This window comes from Molothrus ater, chromosome 7 (assembly GCF_012460135.2).
Source record: "Molothrus ater isolate BHLD 08-10-18 breed brown headed cowbird chromosome 7, BPBGC_Mater_1.1, whole genome shotgun sequence".
NCBI classification, from domain to species: domain Eukaryota; kingdom Metazoa; phylum Chordata; class Aves; order Passeriformes; family Icteridae; genus Molothrus; species Molothrus ater.
In genome coordinates, this window is record NC_050484.2 from 36,649,773 (window position 1) to 36,668,032 (window position 18,260).

Genomic DNA, 18,260 nt, shown 5'->3' on the forward strand with positions numbered 1-18,260 from the left:
GATATTATCCAACACACACAAATATTTTTCAAGTGGAATTTCACAGAGACAGCAGAGCCTTGCTTGCCATAAAAATAACTGTGAGAAAGAGAGCTGGCAAATCCCTGAGCAGGCCTAACACGGGTTTGTTTGGTTGGATTTGCTGGAATATTCATGGCAGTGACCAAATTGGAGGGGTTTTGGCTGAATATCCATTGTTTTCTGTGGAATGGTGAGGGAAGGGATGTGTGTTTCACTGGTGATGCTGTTCTGGCTGTGTTTCAGAAAGCAGCAGCCCTGGATCCATCCCAGGGCCAAAGGTGGGGCATTCCCAGCCCAAACCAAGCTGGAAAATCAGGCCTGGAGCACAGCAACAGCTCCCCTGCTCCTCTTTCCCCAGATGCCTCCCTCCAAAGCACTCCACAAACAAAACAGCCGAGGCAAAAAAGCCCTTTTTGTCTCCAGAAGCACATCCTGGGAAGGAGAGCAGCAGATGGAGAGCCCTGGGAACAATGGGATAATGCTGAAGGGGTGCCAAGGACGTGGGGGCAAAGGGAATGGGAAGAGGAGCTGCTCCAGCTGAGGCAGGATTCAAAAGGAACGTTTTATTCAGCTGTGATTTCAAGGCTGTGGGGTGGTGACTGCAGGTCCTTGGGTAAGGGGGAGCTGTTTGGCAGGAGAGCAGAGCTGAAGGACACCTGGAGTGCTGCTGCCAGCTGGGCAGGTGCCAACAGTGACCCAAAAACCACCCTCAGCCAGCAGCAACCAGCCAGGGCTCACACACACCAGAGGCACTGGTTGGAGCAAAAAAATAGGAAATACCAGAGCTCTGAATCGGGAAAAAAAAAAAAATTAAAAAAAAAATGAGGCTGTTCAGAAAAAGAGATGAGAAGCTCAATGTGGACACTGGAAAACAGCACTAATTTCATTAAAGGATTATCCTTCAGAGAGGATTTTCTCTTTGACAAGGTCGAAAAACTTTGAAAAACTTCCCATCTCTGCTTGAGCTCTGTGGGGATGAACCCAAACAGCTCCAGGGGGAGTTTTCCAGAATTCCCCATCCCTGAGCCCACTGGAGAACCTGCAGAGCACGGGGGAACTTGAAGAGGATGAAATGAAATTATTATTATTATTATTATTATTATTATTATTATTATTATTATTATTATTATTACTATTAATCTTTAAATTTTGGTTCCCTCTCCCAATTCAGCAAAGCACTTAAGCTCATCAGCTTGCTGCTTTGACACTCATTTTTAATACAATTTTAATACACTTTTAATACACAAAGGTGCTTTAACACCTCTCACTGGCTCCACTGCACTGAAGAATCAGCCATGACAAGAAAATGCCTCGAGCATTTCTTGGGCTGCAGGTTTGGGCTTCCAACCAAAAATCTGGGATTTGGTTAAAATAACACAGACACAATGTTTTGGATAACACTTTTCTTTAATGGCATAAACCCCTATAACTTTCCCTGCACATCAGACAGAAAAGCTGCTCTGGATGTTTTGAGAAATTATTCTAAACACACAGATATCACAAAATAAAAGCTATTTTCTAAATTGGTTTAAAAAAAACCCCATTTGTGCCCTTGTAATGGATACAGAAACAGATCTGCATAAACAGAATCTGATTCCAAAGTCTGAATGCCCCCACATTTTCCCATCAAATCTCTGGACACACTTTCATGTCTAAATAACGAGCTGTCAGGAGATGCTGCAGAAGCCTTTACAGCTGGAAAAAACCCCATTATTGCTCCTATGAAAACAAACTTGCCTGTTTCCTGCAGGGAAGAATTATCAAGGCTTTCTCAAGCCTGTCCATTCCATGTGCATTTTGCTCTGCCAGGTGTCCCAGCTCTCTTCTAAAGGGTCCCTCTGCAGCTAAAGGCCCAGAAAAGGTCCCCATTCCTGGCTGCTGTGGTCCCCTCCTCACAGAACCTCACACACAACTTCCCTGCAGTGTTTCCTACATGGCTGGCACACTCAGTTTAAAAAAAAAAAATAAATCTCTTTTTTCACTATGTACGCTATGTACTCCTTGACATCAAGCTGGGGTGTGAGAATGCTCTGAGGTACCAAAAGGAAATGTGGCTGCTTCTGGGCAGAAAAGGTCCCCAAGTTCATGAAAGATGCAAAAATCACTGATTTTTTGTTCTGACCTTACTTTGGTTGTTTGGGGGGGCCGGGCTTGGTCACCCTCCTGTGCAGAGTTGCCAGCCCATGAGTGGGACAAAGTGACATCCCAGTGCCACAGAGGGAGAGCTGCAGGGCCACAGGGCCGCAGGCAGTCTGGGTGAGAAACCCAAACCCCAGGAGCCCTCACTCCTACCTGGAGTGCCCCTTCACCTCCTCTGTGAACCCAAAAACGTCTGCAGAGGTGCCCACAATGTCCAGGTGGGTGTCATAAGGGATGATGAGCGTTCTGGGGTAGCGTGCTCTCAGCCTTTCACAGAACTGTCTGAGTCTCTGCTTCCCAGCTCTGCTGGGCTCCTTGAAGCAGATCCTTTCCTTCCGTAAAATCTTCTGCAGCTCCACCGAGTAATTTTCTATCATTTTCTTGGCCTTTAATCCCTGTATGGTACCAGCCTTGCTGCCAGCACTCTCAATGCACACCGTGGTGATGTCACCATCAGTGACACCAGAAATGACCACATCATTTCCCTGCAAAGCCTTGGGATGGAAGCGCTTCATGTAGTGATAGATATCCGTGTCCAGAACCAGCACTCGTTTTTCCCTCTGCGCATCCCGGCTGGAACTCCTGGTCTCTGCAGCACCTCTGTGCTCCTGCAGCTTCCTCCTCGGTCTCTGCTGGGATTTTCTCTCTCTTTTGTCCTCCTCTGGGAGGGATTTTGCCTTCAGCAGGAGGAAATCTCTCAGCGCTTGGAGTGCTGGGAAGGACCCTTGCACAGCAATTTGCCCGTCACGCTGCAAAGGCCCAAAACTCAAAGCCGGGCTCTGCTGCTTCATCTCTTCCACCAAATCTTCTAAAACCAAGTGATCTCTGAAAACAGCCATGTTGAGGGTGGAGGTGACCCAGAGGAAGGCCTGGAATTGGGAGAAGTTAAGGAGGGGGGCTAATGAGGCATGAGGCATAATTAGATGAATTAGGTGTGGGAAATGGAAAGACAGAAACTTCCGTGGACACAGGAGGGTTTGATCTGCAGAAGCTTGGGAGAAGCTCGGATGGATGTAAAAATAAAGCACACAGACATTAAGCAGAAACATAACAAACTTATGTTTCTATAGTTGCAAGTAAGAAGTAAGAAACATCTCAAATAACTTAGGTAAGTAAGAAACTATTGATAAGATGGTGAACAGTTTATAGCCTAGGGGATTAATTGTATAGAGTGGGCTAAGAGTTGAGAAGTTACAATAGAAGCATCTGCACATGTAATAGTACTGGATAAAAGTATATTCACTGCAGCAGAAGTAAGTAAAGGTGAGAGGTTAGAAAAGCAAAATAAACTTTGTGGCACCATTCCATTGGGTTATAAAGTTATATATTGCCTTGTAACAAAGAACTTGTGACCATTTTTTATGGCCGACTGCGTGGCCATAAATCTCACAGCCTCTGAGACTGATGTTTGTCTGAGCCATAAATTGTTTTTAGCCCGACTGGGGTCCCATCCCTCCGATGAAAGCAGTGACAACGACACCAGGGAGGAGCTCACGTTGTGGCAGTAGCGGGTCACTGTCAGGGGGAAGGGCCTGGGCAGCCTCTTGTCCTGCAGGAGATGCTGATCCTTCTTCAGAACACGCTGCACGACTGAAAACAAACCCAGATTAAAGCTCCAAGACATTTCAAATTCTAACAGCCCCCCCTGTTTCTATAAAATCCCAATTTCAAACCAATCTCAGGCCAATTCCCTGGGGCACGGCTGTACTTTATATACACCCCTTTAAATACCTTCTGCATCCTCGAAGGTCACGTAGGCAACTCCTGCTTCCCGTGTGGGATACGTGACCTGCTCCACGTCCCCGCCGTTGTTCCTGGACTTTTGGAAGTGGATGGTGAGGAGGTCAGCCAGGAGGTCATCCTGCAGGGTGCCAGCGGGGACACCAGCGATGACAACTGTCCTCATGCCTCTGCCAGCCTGGGCACAGATGGCAAAGTCAGGAGGGACCCCCAGATTCCCACCCCTGGAGAGGATCCCACTCCCTCTGCAATTTTTTCCTTTTTTTTTTCCTTTTGTTTTGAATTGGTACACACCGTTCACACCCATATTTCAAGTTTGGAAACATGTATTTTCAAGAAGCAATACATGAAAGTATCCATTAAGAATGCATAAAGTCTGAAAAAATAATATATATTATATATAATAATATGTATTAATAATATATCATATATCATGTATCATAGATCATATAATATATATAATATACATTATATATTATATATAAAATAATATATATAATATATAACATATATAATTTCTTGCTTTATATATATAGAAGATATAATAGATATAATATATAATTAATATTATATATATCATTATATAATATTATTATTAATATATATCATTATATAATATCATTTTATTATATTAAGATATATAATATATAATAATTTTTATTATATATATATATAATAAATATTGTCGCTTCCATGTAGCAAGAGAAGTTCATTTTCAAATCAGATAAAATTCAGGCTTTAGGTGTGAATGGTATGAATGGCGGTCTCCTTTTGTTTGTTGGTTTTGTTTTGGTTTTTTTTTCAGTTTTTTAGTTGTTTTAGGAGCCTTTGCAATGTGCATTTAGGGGTTAATTAATCCTGCCCAATCAGATCTCAGTGCCTGCCAGGCTGCCTCAGGCACCTGCATTAAAAAATGGTTTCAAATGCCATTTAAACCCTCTCACTATCTTCTCAAAAGCAGGAAAAATGAGCATTACATTTAAGTTTCTCAGCTGGAAGGTCCCACTGGTAACGTGGTTTCCTCTGATTCTAATATTTAACATCAGAATAAAAAATTGTAACTGCATGTGATGCTCAGCAGGGATTCCCTACAGAGTGGAAGGGGCAGATCCCCTGTTAAATTTGGGATCTCAGCCATTTAAACCCTCTCAGCATTTTCTCAAAGCAGGAAAAATGAGCCCTGAATTTCAGTTTCTCACCTGGAAGATCCCACTGGTAACACGGTTTCCTCTGATTCTGATATTTAACATCAGAATAAAAAATTGTAACGGCATGTGATGCTCAGCAGGGATTGATTCCCAGCAGAGTGGAGGGGCAGATTCCCTGTTAAATTTGGTAGAGATGGGATCTCAGCCATTTAAACCCTCTCAGCATCTTCTCAAAGCAGGAAAAATGAGCCCTGAATCTCAGCTTCTTACCTGGAAGGTCCCACTGGTAACGTGGTTTCCTCTGATTCTGATATTTGATATCACTGCACATACATTGTGGAGCACTGACTACATTTAACACTTCACTGACTTTTCGGAAGAAAGGAGATAAATTTGGTTTGTGGGAACGAGCTGTCAATAACTGCACTTGAGGTCAGTCACTCCCATCTGAATTCTTTAAACTTCTCTTAAGGTTTTTTCCTGGGCCTGGGCTGCCTAAAACACGATCCCAGCTCCAGCAGGTGCTGCTGAGGGAGCAATGCCTGCTCACAATCCTGGGGCTCTGGAGACAAACGCAGCGAGAGGCTCCATCAAATTCCGACAGCCAGGAGCTTTTAATTAATGACAGCAGCCAATTAAGCAGGCGGTGAGGCCCGTGCGAGAGGCGGCACGGAGGGAATGCAAACGGGGATTTTCTCACGCCTGGCACAGCCGGAGCTCGGCTCGGCTGCCAGACAGCCCTCACACCTCCCCAGCTGGTGTTTGGGAGCAACACTCGGGCCTGCTAGTGGGGTTAGGGGAAAAAAAAACAACCCAAGAACACACGGTTTGTGCTGAATCACTCCCCAGACGCGTCTGTGCCGAGCAGCTGCTCCCAGGCACGGATGGGCGCTGCGGGAGGGGCCGGGAACGGGCCGGGAACGGGCCGGGAATGGGGAGGGAGGGAGGGATGGGGCAGCAGCTCTGCTGACAACGGGTCCTGCTGGGACTTCCTGGCAAATCCCAGACTGGTTTGGGTTGGGAAGGACCTTAAAGCTCATCCCAATCCAGCCCTGCCATGGGCAAAGACACTTTCCATTGTCCCAGGCTGCTCCAAACCCCCATGTCCAGCCTGGCCTTGGGCACTGCCAGGGACCCAGGGGCAGCCCCAGCTGCTCTGGCAATCCCAGCCCAGCCAGGAATTCCCAATTCCCAATGTCCCATCCATCCCTGCCCTCTGGCACTGGGAGCCATTCCCTGGCTCCTGTCCCTCCATCCCTTGTCCCCAGTCCGTCCCCAACTCCTTTTCCAGCGCTTTCCCCTCAGCTCCTCCCGGCCCTGCCCCTCGCGGTGCGCGGCCCCTGCTCCCCCCGGCCCCGGCACTTGCCATGGCCGCTCCAACGGGACGGGATCTCACCGGGACGGGATCACATCGGGACGAGGATCCCACCGGGAAGGGATCTCACCGGGAAGGGCCTCGGAACGAGCGGGCCCGGCGGGGAAACGAAAGCGAAAGCGGCGGGGAAGCGGCGGCGCCGCCCCTGGGGGCGCTCCCAGCCCGGCGGGGACAGCGCGGCCCGGCCCGCCCTGCCCGGCTGAACTGCGGGGCGGAACGGGAACCGCGATGTGCCGGGACACGCGGGGACAGGGACATTTACAGGGACATATACAGGGACACACAGGGATAGGCAGGGGCAGGGACATGCGGAGACGAACATATACATGGACAAGAACACGTGAAAAGGAACAAGGGAGAAGGGCGTGCATGGAGAGGGACAGGGACACACGGGGAGAGAAACACACCTGGAGAAGGACAGGTATGGAGAGGGACAGACATGGACAGGGACACGCATAGACTGGGACATGTGTGAACTGGGACATGCATGGAGAGAGATACACACGGAGAGGGACATGGAGGGACAAATACAGGGACACAGGGAGAAGGGCATGCATGGAGAGGGACAGGGACACACGTGGAGAAGGACAGGTATGGAGAGGGATATGCATGGAGAGGGACAGATATGGACTGGCACATGCATGGACAGGGACATGCATGGACAGGGACACACATGGAGAAGGACAGGAATGGAGAGGGACATGAAAAGAATGGAGAGGGACACGTGTGGACTGGGACACGCATGGACTGGCACATGCATGGACAGGGACATGCATGGACAGGGACACACGTGGAGAAGGACAGGAATGGAGAGGGACATGAAAAGAATGGAGAGGGACACGTGTGGACTGGGACACGCATGGACTGGCACATGCAGGGAGAGAGACACACGTGGACAGGGACACGCAGGGACAGCAAACACTGCCAGGGACGCAGGGGCAGCCCCAGCTGCTCTGGGCACCCTGTGCCAGGGCCTGCCCACCCTCCCAGGCAGGAATTCCTTCCCCCTGTCCCCCATGGCCAGGGAATCCCCCCTGGCACCCCAAAGGCTGCGCTTGCCCAGCTCCTGTGGCCCCAAACAGCCCCGGGTTTGGCTGGACACTGATGTTGGGGTGAACACTGCAGCTGGGAAATGTCCCTGTGTGTAATTTGGGAATAAAAACCTCCCAGCCCGATGAAAAGTCACCCCAGCGGGGAGGAAAAAAGGATACTGACATTTATAGACACATCACTGACACTTTATTCTTATTTTTCATCATTAAAACCAGTTTCCAGCCTTTAAAGCACCATTGCTGCTTTAAAATTTAACAGGGTAATCATCACAAGCCATAATTCATCAGGGACAAAAGCAAGACATTTACAGACATTGTCTTTAAAGCGTAAAAATCTGATTTGTTTTCTGGGCTTTAAAACCTGCAGCTTCTCACCACTCCTCATGAGTCACACCTTATGAGAATTTTAAGCTTTTTCCTTTTTAATGATTTACTTGTCAATATTTATCAGTGAGATACAGTTGAAATCCATGACATTTTTTACCTTTCTCAGGTTTTTCCCCCTCTCTTTTTCAGGTGTCTGGTCTTAGCATGTTTTTGAGAGTGCAAAAGTGCACAATTTCTGGAAATTCTTCAGCACTACTTTGTTTGGAGTGATTATTATTCTTTTACAACGGTCAGGTAATCAATCCCTGCCTTTACATGTCCTAAACAGTGAGAGGTGCTACAGTCACATGTATCTCACCCAACAGCAAATTCAAAATAAACTCTGGTGTTTGCAACCTTTTAACTTTCCATATTCAGCTTTTATCCATTGCCAGTTAAATTTGTCTGGAATAATAATCCCTGAGGTATTCCCTCTCCTTTCCCTACACATCAAGATGTCAAATACCCCAAAAAGAAATTATTTAAAATGTCAGGCTCATCTTAGTTTGGAGACAAGACTATTAGGGCCAAACCATTTCAGCCCCCAAGGATGGCAAAAGTGCAAAGTCAGAGGAGGATTTGTTTTCCAAGGATGACAGCAGAAAAGGAAAAACATTCCTCCTTGGAAAAATCACTCTCTCCATGCCCTCCCAGCCCCAGCCTGGGATCACCGGATCCCTCAGGGCTGTTCAGCAGCACTGTTACAAAACCAGGTACAGCATCAGCTCAATCCTTGGCTGAAATAGTTTAAAATTACCAAAATCATGAACAAAAATTAGGAAAATTTAATTGCAGAAACGAGTGTTAAAATCAAACAGTAAACCAGGCTATGAACAGCTAAAGGCAGCAAATGCCAGGGCATTTCTTAAGTGCAATTTCTTGGTTTTTTTTCTATTTTAATTCCATCTATTTTAATTTCTATTTTAATTCTATTCTATTCTTTCCATTTTCTATTTTAATTCTCTCACTGATTTGATAAGGTGGCTTTTATGAAATTACAGGATGCTTTCAGTTGTTTGAGTTCTGGTGGCACTCAGAGCCACCTTCTGAAACTCTGGCACTTGACAATGCAGGACTGGGAGGAGGCTTGGATTGGGATTAAATATGGCTTTTGTATCCAGAAGGTAATTAATAATCCACTCATCCCACTCTGGAGTATTTTAAAATCTGCCAGGTATAAAATATGCAAAGTTGCAGAAAATGTGAGCTATTTCAGGAGCTGCTGAAGGCTTGGTCTGTGCCTTTAATGTGTAACACAGGCAGGGAGTTTTGCTGACTGCCTGTGCAAAGCCAGTGCCATGAGACAAAGCAGGAAGGCAGGATTCCTTTGCTACAGCATCAATTTCAGAGCATTAAAGCACAATACCTACAGAAATCCCTGAGGAACAAAACCTCATGAGTCCCCTGTGATTTCTGAGCTGGCATTCCCAGTATCCTCCTCAAAGCAAACATAGGCTGCTCCTCTGGAGACGTATTTGATTTTCTCTATCTCCCCCCCGCTATTGCTTGGCTTTTGGAAGTGAATTTCAATCATGTCCTGCACACTTTCTTCATCCTCTTCCACCTCTGGGACTCCTTTCAGCAGAATGGTTTTCTTGGAAACCCTGCAGTGTGGCTGGGGAGGAAAAACAAACCTGGATTATACAGCAGCTGGGCACTCAAGGGAACTGGGAGAGATGGGAATTGAATTCCTTGCTCAGGTGTAGTTGGGATCTCTGATGAGGTGAAAACTTTAGATAGTGGAAATTTCTCTGGAAAGAGCAGAACTCTGGATTCACACTGCCATTAAGGGTCTGGAACACAGGATTCACACTCCAATGAAGGGGAAGGTTCTGGGACTCTGGATTCACACTGCCATGAAGGCTCTGGGACTCTGGATTCACACTGCCATGAAGGCTCTGGATTCACACTGCCATGAAGGGGCTGGAACTCTGGATTCACACTGCCATGAAGGCTCTGGGACTCTGGATTCACACTGCCATGAAGGCTCTGGAACTCTGGATTCACACTGCCATGAAGGCTCTGGATTCACACTGCCATGCAGGGTCTTGGAGAGGCAGTTGAGGGCACTTGGTTTGTTGGAGGAGGCTGAGGGGAGACTCATCCCAGTCTGGAGCTTCCTCCTGAGGGACAGCTCCCATCTCTGCCCTCTGGGAACAGAGGAACAAGAGCTGGAGCTGGGCCAGGGCAGATTTAGGATGGATTTCAGGAAAGGCTCTTCCCCCAGAGGGTGCTGGCACTGCCCAGGCTCCCCAGGGAACGGACACATTGCCAAGGCTGCCAGGGCTCCAGGAGTGCTTGGACAGGGATGTCCAGGGTGGGATTTTGGGGTGTCTGTGCATGGATCCATGATCCTGTGGGTCCCTTCCAGCTCAGGAGATTCTGTGGTTCCATGATTCCAAGCCCACACCTTAACTGGTGTATCCTGCACTCCTTAATGCAGCCACACTCTGGATTTGGGGATCTCTGATGGCACCACCCCACACAACCCCTGCCAGGACATGCCCCATACCAGCTGTGTGTCCTGCACACTGCAGCCCATGCCTTAATTACAAAGGCCTAATTATAGGCACAGTTCTGACCTGATCACCATCTCCTCCTAAAGCAGAGTGTGATGAGGCAGCTCTCACAATTTGGGCTGAATGGAAGAGTGAAATCAAGGAATGGATGAGCAAATGTTGCATCTGCTGGGACTCTGGGATCCTGGCAGAGCTTTGTGCTTAACCTCCTTCCCAAACAGCCCAACACAGCCATGTGGGGAGTGCTGAGATAATTCCATCAAGGAAAGACAAGCACACCCTTTAAAGATAAATTGCAGCTTCACATGAACTCAACAGCCTATTTCACAGCCACACTGGCTGGGAACTTCACACAAAAGGAGGGAAAATTCTGCCCATCCTCCTATTTCCCACTTATCTGTTCTATCAGCCTGGAGTAGATTCTTTTACCTGAAAATTCCTCAAGTGGAAATCAAAGTGTGGAGAGACAGAAATGATGAACCACTTTTCCTCTGCACAGAAAGGGTATTTAGTACATCGCACAAAGTTGTAGCTTGCTGTAAGAGAATAATAATAATAATTAAAAAAACCCCAGTTAATTATTTAATATAATTGAACCACTATTTTATAAACATTTCAATGACCAGGCTCATCCAGCTAATGTAGGATGGCACACCTGTAGATTCTTCATGTGCATTCTGCAAAAAGTTTATTTGGCACTTCCAAAACAAAAAGCAAAATCATGAAATGCCCACAAAGCTCTGAAATAAATCTGAAGCAGCTGCTCCAAGTGGATGTGGAATTGATCATGGAATTCCATCCAGCTGGGCACCAGAAATGCCTGTCCAGCTGCACTGTCCTGCAACAGGAGCTAAAATCACACTCATCTTCCTGATTTGCTGTTTGCAGAATGAGTGTCTGGCAATGCAGAGGGAAAAAAAACAAACAGGTTTTTTGGGAAAAGTTCTGAAAGAAAGCTCACGAACTGTGAGCAGGTTGTGTTTGCTCCAAAAGGATGTGATGAAAAACTGCTTTATTTCCCCACACCTCTGGGGGATCCATGAGCTCCCTGTGGGAAGAGTTTGCAACACTCAGTGGTGACCCCAGAATGGAACCCAGGATGGACAACTGGGCCTGAATTTGGATAAGAAAATACTCCAGACTCTACCTCCAGGTTTGAGGAATGTGATGACACCTGTCCCAGACCCCTTGTTGTAGGTCACTTTTTCTATTTCTCCTCCTCCTTCTGCCTGCTCAGTTTTGTAGAAATACAGCTCAAGTTTGTCTCTCATCCATTCTTCAGGAATAGGAAGCTCAGGTATGTCTGAAACGTTGATCTTCTTTCCAGAGACAGTGATACGGAGCTAAAAATATCAAATTTTTTGCACTTTGTGACTGAAAACACCGGAAAAAAAGAACCTAAAGCTTTTAAAAAGCTCAGATTTTGAGAGTTGCATATTTCAGCTGTTTACCTCAAACTGGAATCCCATGTCAAGTTCAAAAGGCTTCACTGTCACATTTGCTGTTCTGTTGTCCAGGTTCACATAGTGCTTGCTCATCTTTGTCAGCTTCTGGGCAACTAATGGAAATCAGATATGGAAAGCTTTGTTTAATCATTATAAATCCCAAATTATTCCCCAGTCTCTTAAAAAAAAAATCTCCCTTTGCATCAGCAAAGGAGAAATTAATAATAATTAGGCAACCAGATCCCAAGCATCCATGTCTACTTCCATAAAATCTCTGTGGTTTTATGTAGGCCAAATAATATAATAACAAAATATTATATCAACTTAAATAATAACAATGAACAATAAACAATGTTATTAAAATAATATACAATAAATATAGCAAATATATTAATTAATTACACATATAAAAATAGATTTTGAGTGGGACTAGTAGAACTTTTAAGCTGATGAAAGATGCTCTTATTGTATAAAATATGATAAGATTTTTTTCCTGTCCCATTCAAAACACCCTTGGGGGAAAACCACACCACCACCAGGTGAAATACATCAGAGACATTAATTTTATAATTAAAATACACATCCTACCTTCTTCATCTTCAAAAGTCAGCAGTGCCTGGCTCTGGTTGAGTCTGAAGGGGGTTTTTGTGGCCACCCCAAAGACACAGTGGGTGTCCATATCCACATCTGCCCCATCATCCTTCATCTCTTTCAGGTGAGTGAACTTCAATTGCATTTCTGCCACCTTCTTTTTAATCTCCAACTTTAGAATTGACACAAGAGAAAGAAAACTTGTAAATTACCAATGTTATGAATATCTTTGATTCCACTGCCTTCCATTTAATCAATGTTTGCTTGTTTTCATTCCTCTCCCACTTCCAGTACCTCTTGGATTTATTTCCATATCCTCTCCCTGCTTCAAACTGGCTTGCCAGGAAAAATAAGAAACTTTCAGGTTTATTTCATTAGAGGTTCAAATGCTGGACAAGTGGCCCCAGCAGCCTTTAAGAGGGACAGATTCAGTGGGGAGGCTCAACTTCCCAGAGCAGCTGGGGCTGCCCCTGGATCCCTGGAAGTGTCCAAGGCCAGGCTGGATGGGGCTTGGGGATAGGGGAAGGTATCCCTGGGGTTGGAATGAGATGGGATTTAAGGTCACTTCCAACCCAAACCATTCTCTGAAAATAAAAGTCTGCCCTCCTAAAAGACCAATTTCCAAATATTCCACCTCCTTTACCGGATTATCCTGGGAACTGTGTTCTTTCAGGTCTTCTTTGAGCTTTTCAATCTCCTTTTTCAGCTCAGTGTTTTCTTGCTTTAGCAGCAAGAGTTCCTGATACAGGCCAAAAAGATGAAATGCAAAATTAAACACTTAAATAAAGACAGAAATATATTTCAGCAACATCTGGGCAGTTTCTGCCATGCTGCTACTCTTCCCTCTTCATGTCCTTCTCCTTCCTCCTGTCTGCTCCACAATTCCTCCAGAACAAGGAATCCTGCTTGGACACAAGGCTCTGTGAGCAAATCCAGGATTTCCTGGACAGGGAATGTGAGAGGATGAGAAGGAAGCAGAGCAGATACTGTCAGCTCCAGCCAGCCACCATCACAAGGTGGCTCCTGGGAAGTCAGCAACCACTGCAGACACTTGGAGCACTTCCCATCAGCTGGAGGCCAAAGACAGATGGTGACCATGACCTTTCCTGGGTACAAACCCAAACTTTTGTGATTACAGAACCAAAATCAGCTTCCAGAAAATCTCCCCCTGACCTGAGTGTGTTTAAGCTATTAATTATAGTGTAATGGCTTGAAGCTGTAATTTCTCATCAGTGATCCACCAAAGCTCACTGGAAGCACCTCCCTGGCAGCCTGTGGAACGTTCTGCTGTTCCTGCACATGGAACATTGAGGGAATGAACCAAGGGGTTCTGGAGCCAAGCAGTTCTAGAAGGAAAAACCCTCTTCAGACAGGCCCTGGCTCTTGCCCAGCTCACTGGCACTTAAGAAATGCTGATCCTTTGGGTACTGTGACCTCTCACAGAACAGGGAGCTGGCAAAGCAGTGGAATCACCCCACTGGGCTTCATCCCCTTCACCCAGACCTGAAACTCATCCGTAGGGGAGAACCTTGGAAGAGGAAGGTTGGTTTTGGCAGGTTTGTTTGTTTTTTTTGTTTTGTCATCCCAAAACAGATTCAGTTTCTTGCACTGTCTCTTTGCCTGCCACTGAAAAACTGAAGTGCAGCGAAAAACACGTGGAACATTGGACCAGTACAGCTGCACACTGGTAAAGCCAGGGAAACTGGGAATGTTGCTCCCATTTTCCCAGCCCCCAGCTCCCTCCCAGCCCTGCAAACAGCAGCAGCCCCCTCCACACCTCACAGTTGGTGATTTTGTCCTTCCTCTGCTTCTCCTGCTCCTTCAGCTCTGTCAGCTGCTTCTCTGCTCTGTCATACTCGGCCTCTGCTCTTGATTTGGAGGAAATAAGGTCAGCTTTTACCCTTTGAGCATCTTCAACTCTCATCTGCCGAGCAAAAAGAAGATTTTCAATGTTTTAAAGGTTTATTTCTAGGGGAACAAACAAAACCTTGAGTAAGCCCTTTGTACTAAGTAATTTTTAACACTTTGGGTAAATATTCAACTTACAAGAGTGCCATCAACACAAGCACAAAGCTTGGAAGAACAGAACAAATTCAAGGTGTTATAAATGTGGGGGATTTGATCTGATTTTAGAAGGATGCACCACTCTTTGTATTTTAGCAAATTTCCATGATTCCATGTGCTTTACAGAACTTGCCTTCCATTTCCTCAGATCTTCCTTGAGGTTATCAATTTCTTCCAGGGATGTCCCAGGTGGAACAATGGGTACCATACTCTGCAGAGGGAAGAGGAACACATTGGTTTTCTCCTCCATTGGCCAACAACTGAGACACCCCGAACAATTCTAGAACAATCTTTAAAAAATTAAAAAGTTTAACCAAAAAAAATTTAAAACATCATTCACTTAGGTCAAATTGCTGAATTATTTTAATGGCTGGACAGGACAAAAATCAATGAAATTGCAAATTACTGGCCAGCCATTATTATTTGCTAATTATCTAACTGCTAAAATGCACAGGTGAATATTTAGCTAAATAATGAATCAAGCTGTCTCCATGTTCTTCCACACAGAATGAAGCCCCTCAAACCCACAAATGTTTAGCTCTGTGCTTTCTCAGCAGTTCCTCCAGGAGGAGGTGTTAATAAAAAGAAAAATAAAAGTGAAAATGGGATTTTAATCTTCCAAGCTCGGGGAGATTGGATAATAAAAGGTAGTATCAAGGAAGGTGATAAAAGAACCATTTCAGAATTGAAATTCAGGGCACAAGTTCACAGGGGCAGGGAAACTACAAAGCCCAAAGAGAGGGAAAATCTCTGTTCTGTTTTGTTTCTATGGCTGCAATGTTCTGCAGGAAAAAAAAAATCCAAAAAGATCTGCTGAAATATTTTCTCCCTTTTTTACTCAAGATTACAGAAAGCTTGAATGGGAACCATGAAATTTAGGCATAGCAAAAGATCTAAATTAGATAATCCATGGAAAAGATCTGAATTAGATGATCTTGCCAGTTCTCTTGATAATGCTGGGTATTTTCTAAAAATGACAAAATAGAAAGTATTTCTTCCAGTTTCAAATTAAGCAAGAGGGAAATACCCATCTGTGTCTTAGTTACAATGGGAAAAATATTCCTTCACTCCAGGGACTGAGTGCAGGAAATAAAAAGGATGCACGTGCCAACAGCTGGAAGATAATAACAAAAAGGATTTTTTACTAAAGAAATGGTTTCACACAGCAGTTTCCATCCTGAAAGAAGGAAAAAAATAACCAAGAAAACACAAGAAAGGCCAGGGAAAGTCCCATCCAAACCACCTGTGCACTGCTGGAGCTGAATCCCAGGAAAAGGGAAATTCCCCTAAAATCCTCCACAAAGACAGATGAGAAAGAGGGGCGGGACAGAAAGTTCTGGGAGGATCTGTGATGCAGAACCTTGGGAATGGGATTCTCCCCATGGAAACAGGAGGTGGAAATGGGGAATGTCCCAAGTATTAAAGGGTGGAAGAAGGTGAGACAAGCAGAAGCAGTGGGAGCACAAACCTTCAGTCAGAGATACAAAAGTCAAATACAGATTTCACTCCCAGGCAGCACATCAGGAAATACTTACAAAACCATTGTCTTGTAGAGGTAATGGACGGCTGGTAAAATCCATGGAAACCTGAGGGACCAGGAAAAAAGTTACAACATCGTGTGTATCGTTTGGGGAGTTTTTATGCAACAGAGTATCAGGAATACCAGAAGCTGTGCTAAGCTGGAAGAGTTTTTAAACACAAATGTGTAATTCCATAAGCAAAAGTGACAGATCCTGGATATCTGAAGCCTCCTTCCTTAAAAGGAAATAAAAGCCAGAGGCAGATGTGAGGAATTCTGCAGCACACAACTCGATTTTGCTGCTCTGGTAGTTCTGTACTTCCCTTTAGGCCACTTCTGTGCTGTTACCCACCTGGGAACAGCCTGTGTGTTCTGTGCTTGAGAGCCTGGAGAAAAAGGGACCTCAGAGAGGGCCTGAAGGGCTCCAGGAGAGCTGGAGAGGGACTGGGGACAAGGGATGGAGGGACAGGAGCCAGGGAATGGCTCCTACTGGGAAAGGGGAGATTCGGGTGGGATATTGGGAAGGAATTCCTGCTGGGAGGGTGGGGAGGAGCTGGAATGGATTCCCAGAGCAGCTGTGGCTGCCCCTGGATCCCTGGCAGTGCCCAAGGCCAGGCTGGAGCACCCCGAGACAGTGGGAGTGTCCCTGTCCATGGCAGGGGTGGCACTGGATGGGTTTAAATGTCCCTTCCACCCCAAACCATTCTAGGATTCCACAAAACCTGCTTAACACAAATGGAAACACATTCACACAGCACATAATTTAAAATTTGGAATCCACTGCCACAGCATTTTGTGGACACAGATAAAAAAGGGATTTGGGCAAGCTCCCAGGCCACTGACCAGGAGGAGATGCCAAGGTACAGAGGCTTCCAAGCCAATCTGTGGCTGCCAGGGCAAGGTTTGATCCTCTAAGGTTTAGCTTGTGTGAAAAATGCATATTTTATGATTGGCTTTTCACAAATATTAAAATGAATATCATATGTGTTGTGTTAGAAAGTAATGCTGTATTAATTCTCTTAAGTAGTGTGTTAAACATAGTTTTAGGGTATAACAAAATGTTAAAATAGAAACTATGCTATGTAGGATACTTTTTCTCTAAAGAAAGGACTCACACTGTGATAGCAGTCACAGGACACTTGAATCTTTCAGAGAAAGTGAATTTATTGCTCCATTATCAGGAGAAATGAACTTCTTCCTGCCTCACTCGGGCAGGATGACGCCTTTAGGATTATGAGGAAGAAGCTGACACTGCCCAGACAGAATCCTGAGTTTGAATGGAATTTATGCATCATGTATGAGATGTATGAATATGCAACAGGCTATTGTTTATAAGGGTTAATCCTTTGTTAGCGTGTGTCCTTTTTCGGATTTATGCTGCCCAGAAAAAGGTACCCGGACGTCCATAACTCTTTGTTTCTATTGTCTCATACTGTCCTAATTCAAATTGTCCAAATTATTATTACTCTAACTGTATTACTATTTTTACAACCATTTTATTACTACTAAACTTCTAAAATTTTAAAAACAAGCGATTGGCGTTTTTCCCAGTTGGATACTCCACAGGCCTGACCTTGAAATCCCAGCGGGAGCAGCCCAAATTCCCGAGCCATCCAGGCAGTTCTGACCCTCTCACCTGGGAATCCTCACCTTGATTCTGAGGCGACCCCACCTTCACTCAGAGGCTTGAAACTGAGGTTTTGGATCCCAAAATCCCTTTCTGGTTTGGATCGGGCAGCGAAAATTCAGAGACTTCTGTACAGTTTTCTGTGGGGAAAAAAAGGAAAGTGAAAGCAGAAATGAACAACAGTTGTTCTCTGGTTTACCCGCGACTCCTCCAAGGGACCCGAGGCCTCCCTCACCGCTCGGCTCCGGGCACTGAGCTGGGGGGCACGGCCGGGACGGACTGGGGGCCGCAGCAGGGACGGGCTGGGGGGCACGGCCGGGGCTGCCGCAGCTGCCGGCGGCTCCTCAAAACCTCCGGAGCCGTCCCGGAGCCACCTTTCGCTTTCGCTTCCCAGCCCGGGGGCGGGAAGGAAGGAAGGAAGGGCCGCGGCCCGGCCGGCCCCCTCACGCACCGGGGAGCTGCCGGAGTTAAGGGAGGAGCTGCCCCTCAGCCGAAGTCCGCTGAGGCTAACGGGCACAAAGGTGGAGCAAACGGGGAAATCCCCGTTTTTCCCCCGCGAAGAGGCGGGGAAAGGGCGCTGGGGCAGCGCCCTAAGGGCGGGCGTGAGGGCGGCCATGGCCTCACGGCAGAGCCGCTGCTCGCCCGTCCCGGCTG

At 46.0% G+C, this 18,260-nt stretch overlaps 2 protein-coding genes across 3 annotated transcripts; both read right to left on the reverse strand.

Annotated features, from left to right (window-relative positions):
* Window positions 1-1,409: 1,409 nt before the first annotated feature.
* On the reverse strand, window positions 1,410-6,527 carry RBM43 (RNA binding motif protein 43). Its single transcript, XM_036387299.1, has 4 exons — window positions 6,415-6,527; window positions 3,892-4,078; window positions 3,656-3,750; window positions 1,410-3,029 (listed from the first exon to the last, which is right to left on the reverse strand). Exons 1-4 carry the CDS (start codon window positions 6,415-6,417, stop codon window positions 2,310-2,312), a joined length of 1,005 nt encoding a protein of 334 aa, XP_036243192.1. The 5' UTR covers window positions 6,418-6,527; the 3' UTR covers window positions 1,410-2,309.
* A 1,112-nt stretch (window positions 6,528-7,639) lies between these two features.
* Window positions 7,640-17,937, reverse strand: NMI (N-myc and STAT interactor). 2 transcript variants are annotated; one of them, XM_054515511.1, is made up of 11 exons: window positions 17,842-17,937; window positions 17,630-17,746; window positions 15,996-16,046; window positions 14,594-14,671; window positions 14,174-14,320; window positions 13,040-13,135; window positions 12,394-12,568; window positions 11,812-11,918; window positions 11,508-11,703; window positions 10,790-10,896; window positions 7,640-9,456 (listed from the first exon to the last, which is right to left on the reverse strand). In XM_054515511.1, exons 3-11 carry the CDS (start codon window positions 16,038-16,040, stop codon window positions 9,235-9,237), a joined length of 1,173 nt encoding a protein of 390 aa, XP_054371486.1. In that variant the 5' UTR covers window positions 16,041-16,046; window positions 17,630-17,746; window positions 17,842-17,937; the 3' UTR covers window positions 7,640-9,234. The 2 variants fall into 2 exon arrangements, with proteins under 2 accessions (XP_054371486.1, XP_036243218.1); XM_036387325.2 differs by having other exon boundaries at window positions 17,616-17,746.
* Window positions 17,938-18,260: the final 323 nt, after the last annotated feature.

Bases quoted from the DNA above. Each gene is read 5' to 3' on its own strand.
- RBM43 (XM_036387299.1), bottom strand. The intron at 3,751-3,891 runs GTATTTAAAGGG...GTTTGTTTTCAG, and splicing joins GACCTTCGAGGATGCAGAAG to TCGTGCAGCGTGTTCTGAAG. The intron at 3,030-3,655 runs GTGAGCTCCTCC...TCCCAATTCCAG, and splicing joins TGACCCGCTACTGCCACAAC to GCCTTCCTCTGGGTCACCTC.
- NMI (XM_054515511.1), bottom strand. From the start codon at position 16,040: ATGGATTTTACCAGCCGTCCATTACCTCTACAAGACAATGGTTTT. The intron at 14,321-14,593 runs GCAAGTTCTGTA...TTTGCTCGGCAG, and splicing joins AAGATCTGAGGAAATGGAAG to ATGAGAGTTGAAGATGCTCA. The intron at 12,569-13,039 runs GTAAAGGAGGTG...TCAATTCTAAAG, and splicing joins ACAGTTCCCAGGATAATCCG to TTGGAGATTAAAAAGAAGGT.